Source organism: Nerophis ophidion, linkage group LG13 (assembly GCF_033978795.1).
Source record: "Nerophis ophidion isolate RoL-2023_Sa linkage group LG13, RoL_Noph_v1.0, whole genome shotgun sequence".
NCBI classification, from domain to species: Eukaryota; Metazoa; Chordata; class Actinopteri; order Syngnathiformes; family Syngnathidae; genus Nerophis; species Nerophis ophidion.
Window position 1 is genome coordinate 59,439,900 of NC_084623.1, and position 13,351 is coordinate 59,453,250.

Consider the following 13,351-nt stretch of genomic DNA (forward strand, 5'->3'; position numbering starts at 1 on the left):
CAGTAGAATCATGCACACATGTACAGTGTAATAATAAACACTTGTACAGTATAATATTTCACACATGTACAGTATAGTAATGCACACATGTACATTATAACAAGGCACAGGTGTGCACTATAATCAAGCATGTGTACAGTATAATCATGCACACATGTACAGTATAATAATGCACAGATGTACATTATAACAAGGCACACATGTACAATATAATCAAGCACATGTGTACAGTATAATCATGCACACATGTACAATTTAACAAGGCACACATGTACAGTATAATAATGCACACATGTACAATTTAACAAGGCACACATGTACAGTATAAACATGCACACATGTACAGTATAATCATGCACACATGTACAGTATACAAATGCACACATGTACAGTATACAAATGCACACATGTACAGTACAATATAATACATGTACAGTATAATCATGCACACATGTACAGTATACAAATGCACACATGTACAGTACAATATAATACATGTACAGTATAATCATGCACACATGTACAGTATACAAATGCACACATGTACAGTATACAAATGCACACATGTACAGTACAATATAATACATGTACAGTATAATCATGCACACATGTACAGTATACAAATGCACACATGTACAGTACAATATAATACATGTACAGTATAATCATGCACACATGTACAGTATACAAATGCACACATGTACAGTACAATATAATACATGTACAGTATAATCATGCACACATGTACAGTATACAAATGCACACATGTACAGTACAATATAATACATGTACGTATAATAATGCACACGTCCATAATAATCATGCATAACATACATAATAGTTATAGCAAGTGCAGTTATGGTCCAAACAGAACATTTGCTTAGGTTTGCTGTCATGTTTTCATATTTTATTTGCAAGCCATAATATGTAGTACATCTATTTAAACATCTATATCATCTTATGTAGTACATCTATTTAAACATCTATATCATCTTATGTAGTACATCTATTTAAACATCCATATAATCCTATCCTCCTTAGATGACTAAATAATAACAATATGTAGTACATCTATTTAAACATCTATATCATCCTATCCTCCTTAAATGACTAAATAATGATAATAATAATATGTAGTACATCTATTTAAACATCTATATCATCTTATCCTCCTTAGATGGCTAAATAATGATAATAATAATATGCAGTACATCTATATGAATAAATAAAGGGTAGGATGTGTCGAGTCTCACATCATTGAGGACATCGTGGAAGCCCACATCCTCTCCAGTGCTGGCGGTGATCTTGGTTCCCATGCGTGCGGCCAGCTGGTACATGAGCGGCAGGAACTTGTAGGACGGGATCTTCTTCACTCCTTTCTGCAACAGCACACATGCAAGTTACATCTAGCACCGTACAGTCCAGCACAGGCCTGGGCAAACACTGAACATTGACAACAGATGACATATTTTACAATCAAGTGAAAACGCAACAAAGACAGCCAAGTATGAACACCAAGGGTAAAAAAACCCCACCTAAAATCTGATATATGTGATTTATGACTAAGTTATAGAACTTTATTGTGAAAATCTCCATCCGAGTCTGTTCCTGACACCCACATTTCAGGCTGGCCACTCTGGAAACACTCTGTGGAAACGCTCCCCACCCACACTGCTTGGTGCCTCCTTTGAGCTGCTGTGACTTACATTACCATAGTAACTAATTAGGTTACTATAGTAACTAATTACATAACCATAGTAAGTAGAATATCATGCAAAAGCGCAGAATTCAAGCATGTAAAGACTTAGTATAGTTGAAGACTTACGGCCATTAGAAAAGATGAGTGCACATCATAATGGCAGCTACACTTTACATCTTAGACATCTAAAAAAAATTATTGGGAATGTCCGACATGTCATATTCTGGTTTTGTTCTGTTTTTGTATTACATCCTGTTTGGTTTTTGTCTTCCTTAGTTCCTGGTGGCACTTCCTGTTTGTTTCACTTGCCATAGCCACGCATTAGTGTCACCTGCATCTGGTTTTTTACGCGCACCTGCCTCGTGATTATCATCCTTATATAAGCCTGACTTTTTTGTTTGCTCATTCTCGCATTCTAGTTTCTGTTCCATGCAACAGGTGACGACGCTGATTCCCGATTGTGGTAAAGACTATTTTAGTACTTGTTAGCTTCCACGCTATTCCTCTGTTTATTCCCTAGCTCACATGCTAGCGCTTTTAGTTCCTTCTAGCTCCCATACTAGTTCTGTTTGTTTTGTCTTTAGTGCCTTGTGCAAGTGTTTCTGTTCTTAGTCTGTTTTATAGTATAAATAAATCACCATTTCTTACCTTCACGCTGTGTCCGAACCAGACTTCATCATAGAGAGAATGAACCCGCACCACGATGCCAGCTAAGTGTCACAGGCGGGCCAGGGGGAAAAGCTTGAAGGGCCGCATGTGGCCCCGGGGCCTTGGTCTGCCCAGGTGTGGTCTACCACCACTCCACACATTTAGTGTTTCATTAACATTCATAGCTATTAAAGTTGACTATTTGTCTAGTTTTAATGGTCACGTTGTGGTGTTTGACACAAATATTCACCAAGCGTTCCCTGGTTTAAGATGAACAATGCTAACAACACGTAATGTCAACTTGTAACACTAAGAACAGACAATACTAACAACACGTAATGTCAACTTGTAACACGAACAACAGACAATACTAACAACACGTAATGCCAACTTGTAACACGAACAACAGACAATACTAACAACACGTAATGTCAACTTGTAACACGAACAACAGACAATGCCAACAACATGTAATGTCAACTTGTAACACGAACAACAGGCAATACTAACAACAAGTAATGCCAACTTGTAACACGAACAACAGACAATGCTAACAACACGTAATGTCAACTTGTAACACGAACAACAGACAATGCTAACAACACGTAATGCCAACTTGTAACACGAACAACAGACAATGCCAACAACACGTAATGTCAACTTGTAAGACGAACAACAGACAATGCCAACAACACGTAATGTCAACTTGTAACACGAACAACAGACAATGCCAACAACACGTAATGTCAACTTGTAACACGAACAACAGACAATGCCAACAACATGTAATGTCAACTTGTAACACGAACAACAGACAATGCCAACAACACGTAATGTCAACTTGTAACACGAACAACAGACAATGCCAACAACATGTAATGTCAACTTGTAACACGAACAACAGACAATACTAACAACACGTAATGTCAACTTGTAACACGAACAACAGACAATGCCAACAACACGTGTCAACTTGTAACACGAACAACAGACAATGCCAACAACACGTAATGCCAACTTGTAACACGAACAACAGACAATGCCAACAACACGTAATGTCAACTTGTAAGACGAACAACAGACAATACTAACAACACGTAATGTCAACTTGTAACACGAACAACAAACAATGCTAACAACACGTAATGTCAACTTGTAACACGAACAACAGGCAATACTAACAACAAGTAATGTCAACGTGTAACACTAAGAACAGACAATACTAACAACACGTAATGTCAACTTGTAACACGAACAACAGACAATGCCAACAACACGTAATGTCAACTTGTAACACGAACAACAAACAATGCTAACAACACGTAATGTCAACTTGTAACACGAACAACAGGCAATACTAACAACAAGTAATGCCAACTTGTAACACGAACAACAGACAATACTAACAACACGTAATGCCAACTTGTAACACGAACAACAGACAATGCCAACAACACGTAATGTCAACTTGTAACACGAACAACAAACAATGCTAACAACACGTAATGTCAACTTGTAACACGAACAACAGGCAATACTAACAACAAGTAATGCCAACTTGTAACACGAACAACAGACAATGCTAACAACACGTAATGCCAACTTGTAACACGAACAACAGACAATGCCAACAACACGTAATGTCAACTTGTAAGACGAACAACAGACAATGCCAACAACATGTAATGTCAACTTGTAACACGAACAACAGACAATGCCAACAACACGTAATGCCAACTTGTAACACGAACAACAGACAATGCCAACAACACGTAATGTCAACTTGTAACACGAACAACAGACAATGCCAACAACACGTAATGTCAACTTGTAAGACGAACAACAGACAATGCCAACAACACGTAATGTCAACTTGTAAGACGAACAACAGACAATACTAACAACACGTAATGTCAACTTGTAACACGAACAACAGACAATACTAACAACACGTAATGTCAACTTGTAACACGAACAACAGACAATGCCAACAACACGTCATGTCAACTTGTAACACGAACAACAGACAATGCCAACAACACGTCATGTCAACTTGTAACACGAACAACAGACAATGCCAACAACACGTAATGTCAACTTGTAACACAAACAACAGGCAATACTAACAACACGTAATGTCAACTTGTAACACGAACAACAGACAATACTAACAACACGTAATGCCAACTTGTAACACGAACAACAGACAATGCCAACAACACGTCATGTCAACTTGTAACACGAACAACAGACAATGCCAACAACACGTAATGTCAACTTGTAACACAAACAACAGGCAATACTAACAACACGTAATGTCAACTTGTAACACGAACAACAGACAATACTAACAACACGTAATGCCAACTTGTAACACGAACAACAGACAATGCTAACAACACGTAATGCCAACTTGTAACACGAACCACAGACAATGCCAACAACACGTAATGTCAACTTGTAACACGAACAACAGGCAATACTAACAACACGTAATGCCAACTTGTAACACGAACAACAGACAATGCTAACAACACGTAATGCCAACTTGTAACACGAACAACAAACAATGCTAACAACACGTAATGCCAACTTGTAACACGAACAACAGGCAATACTAACAACATGTAATGCCAACTTGTAACACGAACAACAGACAATGCTAACAACACGTAATGTCAACTTGTAACACGAACAACAGACAATGCCAACAACACGTAATGTCAACTTGTAACACAAACAACAGGCAATACTAACAACACGTAATGTCAACTTGTAACACGAACAACAGACAATACTAACAACACGTAATGTCAACTTGTAACACGAACAACAGACAATACTAACAACACGTAATGTCAACTTGTAACACGAACAACAGACAATGCCAACAACACGTAATGTCAACTTGTAACACGAACAACAGGCAATACTAACAACACGTAATGCCAACTTGTAACACGAACAACAGACAATACTAACAACACGTAATGTCAACTTGTAACACGAACAACAGACAATACTAACAACACGTAATGTCAACTTGTAACACGAACAACAGACAATACTAACAACACGTAATGTCAACTTGTAACACGAACAACAGACAATACTAACAACACGTAATGTCAACTTGTAACACGAACAACAGACAATACTAACAACACGTAATGTCAACTTGTAACACGAACAACAGACAATACTAACAACACGTAATGTCAACTTGTAACACGAACAACAGACAATACTAACAACACGTAATGTCAACTTGTAACACGAACAACAGACAATGCCAACAACACGTAATGTCAACTTGTAACACGAACAACAGGCAATACTAACAACACGTAATGTCAACTTGTAACACGAACAACAGACAATACTAACAACACGTAATGTCAACTTGTAACACGAACAACAGACAATACTAACAACACGTAATGTCAACTTGTAACACGAACAACAGACAATGCCAACAACATGTAATGTCAACTTGTAACACGAACAACAGGCAATACTAACAACACGTAATGCCAACTTGTAACACGAACAACAGACAATGCTAACAACACGTAATGTCAACTTGTAACACAAACAACAGGCAATACTAACAACACGTAATGTCAACTTGTAACACGAACAACAGGCAATACTAACAACACGTAATGCCAACTTGTAACACGAACAACAGACAATGCTAACAACACGTAATGCCAACTTGTAAGACGAACAACAAACAATGCTAACAACACGTAATGCCAACTTGTAACACGAACAACAGGCAATACTAACAACACGTAATGCCAACTTGTAACACGAACAACAGACAATGCTAACAACACGTAATGTCAACTTGTAACACGAACAACAGACAATGCCAACAACACGTAATGCCAACTTGTAACACTAAAAACAGACAATGCCAACAACACGTAATGTCAACTTGTAACACGAACAACAGACAATGCTAACAACACGTAATGCCAACTTGTAACACGAACAACAAACAATGCTAACAACACGTAATGCCAACTTGTAAGACTAAGAACAGACAATGCCAACAACACGTAATGCCAACTTGTAAGACGAACAACAGACAATGCTAACAACACGTAATGCCAACTTGTAACACGAACAACAAACAATGCTAACAACACGTAATGTCAACTTGTAAGACTAAGAACAGACAATACTAACAACATGTAATGCCAACTTGTAAGACTAAGAACAGACAATACTAACAACATGTAATGCCAACTTGTAAGACTAAGAACAGACAATGCCAACAACACGTAATGCCAACTTATAAGACTAAGAACAGACAATACTAACAACATGTAATGCCAACTTGTAAGACTAAGAACAGACAATGCCAACAACACGTAATGCCAACTTGTAAGAGTAAGAACAGACAATGCCAACAACATGTAATGCCAACTTGTAAGACTAAGAACAGACAATACTAACAACATGTAATGCCAACTTGTAAGACTAAGAACAGACAATGCCAACAACACGTAATGCCAACTTGTAAGAGTAAGAACAGACAATGCCAACAACATGTAATGCCAACTTGTAAGACTAAGAACAGACAATACTAACAACATGTAATGCCAACTTGTAAGACTAAGAACAGACAATGCCAACAACACGTAATGCCAACTTATAAGACTAAGAACAGACAATACTAACAACATGTAATGCCAACTTGTAAGACTAAGAACAGACAATGCCAACAACACGTAATGCCAACTTGTAAGACTAAGAACAGACAATACTAACAACATGTAATGCCAACTTGTAAGACTAAGAACAGACAATACTAACAACATGTAATGCCAACTTGTAACACGAACAACAGACAATACTAACAACACGTAATGCCAACTTGTAACACGAACAACAGGCAATACTAACAACACGTAATGCCAACTTGTAACACGAACAACAGACAATGCTAACAACACGTAATGTCAACTTGTAACACGAACAACAGGCAATACTAACAACACGTAATGTCAACTTGTAACACGAACAACAGACAATACTAACAACACGTAATGTCAACTTGTAACACGAACAACAGACAATACTAACAACACGTAATGTCAACTTGTAACACGAACAACAGACAATGCCAACAACACGTAATGTCAACTTGTAACACAAACAACAGGCAATACTAACAACACGTAATGTCAACTTGTAACACGAACAACAGACAATACTAACAACACGTAATGTCAACTTGTAACACGAACAACAGACAATACTAACAACACGTAATGTCAACTTGTAACACGAACAACAGACAATGCCAACAACACGTAATGTCAACTTGTAACACAAACAACAGGCAATACTAACAACACGTAATGTCAACTTGTAACACGAACAACAGGCAATACTAACAACACGTAATGCCAACTTGTAACACGAACAACAGACAATGCTAACAACACGTAATGCCAACTTGTAAGACGAACAACAAACAATGCTAACAACACGTAATGCCAACTTGTAACACGAACAACAGACAATGCTAACAACACGTAATGTCAACTTGTAACACGAACAACAGACAATGCCAACAACACGTAATGCCAACTTGTAACACTAAAAACAGACAATGCCAACAACACGTAATGTCAACTTGTAACACGAACAACAGACAATGCTAACAACACGTAATGCCAACTTGTAACACGAACAACAAACAATGCTAACAACACGTAATGCCAACTTGTAAGACTAAGAACAGACAATGCCAACAACACGTAATGTCAACTTGTAACACAAACAACAGGCAATACTAACAACACGTAATGTCAACTTGTAACACGAACAACAGACAATACTAACAACACGTAATGCCAACTTGTAACACGAACAACAGACAATGCTAACAACACGTAATGTCAACTTGTAACACGAACAACAGACAATACTAACAACACGTAATGCCAACTTGTAACACGAACAACAGACAATGCCAACAACACGTAATGTCAACTTGTAACACGAACCACAGACAATGCCAACAACACGTAATGTCAACTTGTAACACGAACAACAGGCAATACTAACAACACGTAATGCCAACTTGTAACACGAACAACAGACAATGCTAACAACACGTAATGCCAACTTGTAACACGAACAACAAACAATGCTAACAACACGTAATGCCAACTTGTAACACGAACAACAGGCAATACTAACAACACGTAATGTCAACTTGTAACACGAACAACAGACAATGCCAACAACACGTAATGCCAACTTGTAACACGAACAACAGACAATGCCAACAACACGTAATGTCAACTTGTAACACTAAAAACAGACAATGCCAACAACACGTAATGTCAACTTGTAACACGAACAACAGACAATGCCAACAACATGTAATGTCAACTTGTAACACGAACAACAGACAATGCCAACAACACGTAATGCCAACTTGTAACACGAACAACAGGCAATGCCAACAACACGTAATATCAACTAGTAACACGAACAACAAACAATACTAACAACACGTAATGCCAACTTGTAACACGAAAAACAGACAATGCTAACAACACGTAATGCCAACTTGTAACACGAACCACAGACAATGCCAACAACACGTAATGTCAACTTGTAACACGAACAACAGGCAATACTAACAACACGTAATGTCAACTTGTAACACGAACAACAGGCAATACTAACAACACGTAATGTCAACTTGTAACACGAACAACAGACAATGCTAACAACACGTAATGCCAACTTGTAACACGAACAACAAACAATGCTAACAACACGTAATGCCAAATTGTAACACGAACAACAGACAATGCCAACAACACGTAATGTCAACTTGTAACACGAACAACAAACAATGCTAACAACACATAATGCCAACTTGTAAGACTAAGAACAGACAATGCCAACAACACGTAATGTCAACTTGTAAGACTAAGAACAGACAATGCCAACAACACGGCGTGAGCGTACTGGCACACCTTCATCATGTCGTTGACGGCTCTGACGTCGGCGTTCTCCAGCCAGAGCGACGCCAGGCGGAACACCCAGGTGTCGTGTGCCTCGCCCTGCCCCAGACACTGCGTGTAGTTCTCCACCGCCTTGCACAGGAAACGCTGGCGGTCCGCCTGCAGATCAGAGAGAGCCTTCTGGTCCAACTCCAGCTCCCGTTGGACCTTCACCGTGTACCTGCCAGCACACAACATGGCACACATCTTACAGCTTTCTGTTCATCACGCTACAAGTGGGAGGGATTAGCACCTATTCTGTGTGTTTTATCATTTATTCTGGGTGTTTTATCACCTATTCTGTGTGTTTTATCATTTATTCTGGGTGTCTTATCACCCATTCTGTGTGTTTTATCATTTATTCTGGGTGTCTTATCACCCATTCTGTGTGTTTTATCATTTATTCTGGGTGTTTTATCACCTATTCTGGGTGTTTTACCATTTATTCTGGATGTCTCACTAATTATTCTGGGTGTCTTATCACCCATTCTGTGTGTTTTATCATTTATTCTGGGTGTTTTATCGCCTATTCTGGGTGTTTTAACATTTATTCTGGATGTCTCACTATTTATTCTGGGTGTTTTATCACTTATTCTGGGTGTTTTACCATTTATTCTGGGAGTTTTACCATTTATTCTCTGTGTCTTATCACTTATTCTGGGTGTCTTACAATTCATTATGGGTGTCTTACTATTTATTCTGGGTGTCTTATCACTTATTCTGGGTGTTTTACCATTAATTCTGGGTGTCTTATTACTTTTTCTGAGTGTTTTATCACTTATTCTGGGTGTCTTATTACTTATTCTGGGTGTTTTACCATTTATTCTGGGTGTCTTATCATTTATTCTGGGTGTTTTATCGTTAATTGTGGGTGTTTTATCATTAATTCTGGGTGTTTTATCACTTTTTCTTGGTGTCTCATCACTTATTCTTCGTGTTTTATCACTTATTCTGGGTGTTTTACCATTTATTCTGGGTGTCTTTTCACTTATTCCAAGTGTTTCATCATTTATTCTGGGTGTTTTATCACTTATTCTGGGTGCCTTGTTACTTATTCTGGGTGTTTTATCACTTATTCTGGGTGTTTTATTACTTATTCTGGTTGTCTTATCACTTATTCTGCGTGTTTTACCATTTATTCTGGGTGTCTTTTCACTTATTCCAAGTGTTTCATCATTTATTCTGGGTGTTTTATCACTTATTCTGGGTGCCTTGTTACTTATTCTGGGTGTTTTATCACTTATTATGGGTGTTTTATTACTTATTCTGGTTGTCTTATCACTTATTCTGCGTGTTTTACCATTTATTCTGGGTACATTATCATTTATTCTGGGTGTCTTATCACTTATTCTGGGGGTTTTATCACTTATTCAGGGTGCCTTATCTTTTATTCTAGGTACCTTATTTATTCTGGGTGCCTTATCACTTATTCTGGGTGCCTTTTTCACTTATTCTTGGTGCATTATCACTTATTCTGGGTGCCTTATCACTTATTCTGGGTACTTTATTTATTCTGTGTGCCTTATTACTTATTCTGAGTGTTTTATCACTTATCCTGTGTACCTTATGATTTATTCTGGGTACTTTACCAATTATTCTGCATACTTTATAATTTATTCTGAGTGCCTTATCACTTATTCTGGGTGCCTTATTTATTCTGGGTGTTTTATCATATATTCTAGGTGCCTTATCACTTATTCTGAGTGTTTTATCACTTATTTTGGGTACCTTATGATTTATTCCGGGTACCGTACCATTTATTCTGGATACCTTATTTATTCTGAGGGCCTTATCACTTATTCTAGGTGCCTTTTCACTTATTCTGGGTGCCTTATCACTTATTCTGTGTACCTTTTTATTCTGTGTGTCTTATCATATATTATGGGTGCCTTATCACTTATTCTGTGTACCTTTTTATTCTGTGTGTCTTATCATATATTATGGGTGCCTTATCACTTATTCTGAGTGTTTTATCACTTATTCTGGGTACCTTATGATTTATTCCGGGTACCCTACCATTTATTCTGAATACCTTATCATTTATCCTGGGTCCTTTATCACTTATTCTGGGTGCCTTATGATTTATTCTTGGTACCTTACCATTTATTCTGGATACCTTACCATTTATTCTGGGTGCCTAATCACTTATTCTGGGTACCTTGCAGTGAGTGAGTCACTGATTAAATGGATGAGGAGATCCATTTCCTGACCCATATTCTAATCCATATTTGAAAGAAAACCCAATTTTGATCCTCATGCTGCATGAAGAGACATCAAGACACCTGAAGTGGACTCACCTGTTGGACACCACCTTCTGCTCCTTCATCAGGTCCACCTCTTCTTTGGCCTTCTCCAACAGGGCCTGCTTGTTCTCAAACTCCGAGGAGGTCATGTACTTGTCGATGCTCTGGTACTGGGCGTCGGAAAAGCGGGCGAGTGACAGGAAGGCCTCGGTTCTCTGATCCAGCGAGCGGGCGTCCTGCACGCCGGACTCCTCCTCCATCACGTCCACGGCCTAAAAGGTCAAGACCTGCAGCTCCGGTCACCCACAACACCATCTCTGTGTCACAGATAAACTTCTCACCCTTTCCAGGTACTTCTCCAAAATGACTCCGGGACTTTCTTGGCAGGTTTCGGCCAGCCAGTTCCCGCAGAGCCTGAGACACTCGGTGAAAACCGGGAGTAGAGACGGGTTGAAGTCCACCTGGTGGGGCGGACTCATGAGTGCTGCACGCTGGTTGTGCACAAGAACTTTTGTCACCTTGTCCTCCAGATTGTGGATCATCTGTCTCAGCAGGCCCAAAGCAAGACCTTGTTCTCTCTTGGCCCAGAACACCTGGGCCTCCTCCAGTTGCCACGGCGACACAGGCGACAATGCCAGCGGTCCTACAACTCCGTGTTGCTTCATCTGGAAAACTGCCCGCTCTGCCAGCTGGATGCAGAAGTCAAATATTGTATGTTGACTGCTAATATATGTGCTACTGCAGTATACAGTATATGTTGACTGCTAATATATGTACTACTACTGTATACAGTATATGTTGACTGCCAACCAATGTGCTACTACTGTATACAGTATGTGTTGACTGCTAATATATGTGCTACTGCAGTATACAGTATATGTTGACTGCTAATATATGTACTACTACTGTATACAGTATGTGTTGACTGCTAATATATGTACTACTACAGTATACAGTATATGTTGACTGCCAACCAATGTGCTACTACTGTATACAGTATGTGTTGACTGCTAATATATGTGCTACTACAGTATACAGTATATGTTGACTGCTAATATATGTGCTACTACAGTATACAGTATATGTTGACTGCTAATATATGTGCTACTACAGTATACAGTATGTGCACCCTCTCTCCAAACTGTGACGTCTCCATTTAAACATCAATGCTACAACTCTTGATATGACATGTGGGTGGTCCTAGTAGCGTGCAGACCAGACAATATGACGTGTCAGTAGTCCTTGTATATGCGGACCAAACAATATAACGTGTGGGTGGTCCTAGAAGCGTCCAGACCAGACAATATGACGTGTCAGTAGTCCTAGTAGCGTGCAGACCAGACAATATGACGTGTCAGTAGTCCTTGTATATGCGGACCAAACAATATAACGTGTGGGTGGTCCTTGTAGTGTGCTGACCAGACAATACGACGTGTCAGTAGTCCTAGTAGCATGCAGACCAGACAACATGACGTGTCAGTGGTCCTAGTAGTGTGTGGACCAGACAATATGACGTGACAGTAGTCCTAAGAGTGTGTGGACCAGACAATGTGACGTGTCAGTAGTCCTAGTAGCGTGCAGACCAGACAATCTGACGTGTCAGTAGTCCTTGTATATGTGGACCAAACAATATAACGTGTGGGTGGTCCTAGTAGCGTGCGGACCGGACAAAATGACGTGTCAGTAGTCCTAGTACTGTGTGGACCAGACAATATGACGTG

The 13,351-nt window shown here is 39.0% G+C and overlaps 1 protein-coding gene across 1 annotated transcript in view; it reads right to left on the reverse strand.

Annotated features, from left to right (window-relative positions):
* Positions 1-13,351, reverse strand: part of atm (ATM serine/threonine kinase) — a 119,029-nt gene that overhangs the window by 38,722 nt on the left and 66,956 nt on the right. Inside the window, exons 47-51 of the mRNA XM_061919303.1 lie at positions 12,149-12,319; positions 11,972-12,091; positions 11,685-11,902; positions 9,361-9,568; positions 1,254-1,379 (exon numbers count right to left, since the gene is read on the reverse strand). Of these exons, the coding sequence (XP_061775287.1) occupies positions 1,254-1,379; positions 9,361-9,568; positions 11,685-11,902; positions 11,972-12,091; positions 12,149-12,319 (843 nt within the window). The remainder of the gene's footprint in view (positions 1-1,253; positions 1,380-9,360; positions 9,569-11,684; positions 11,903-11,971; positions 12,092-12,148; positions 12,320-13,351) is intronic.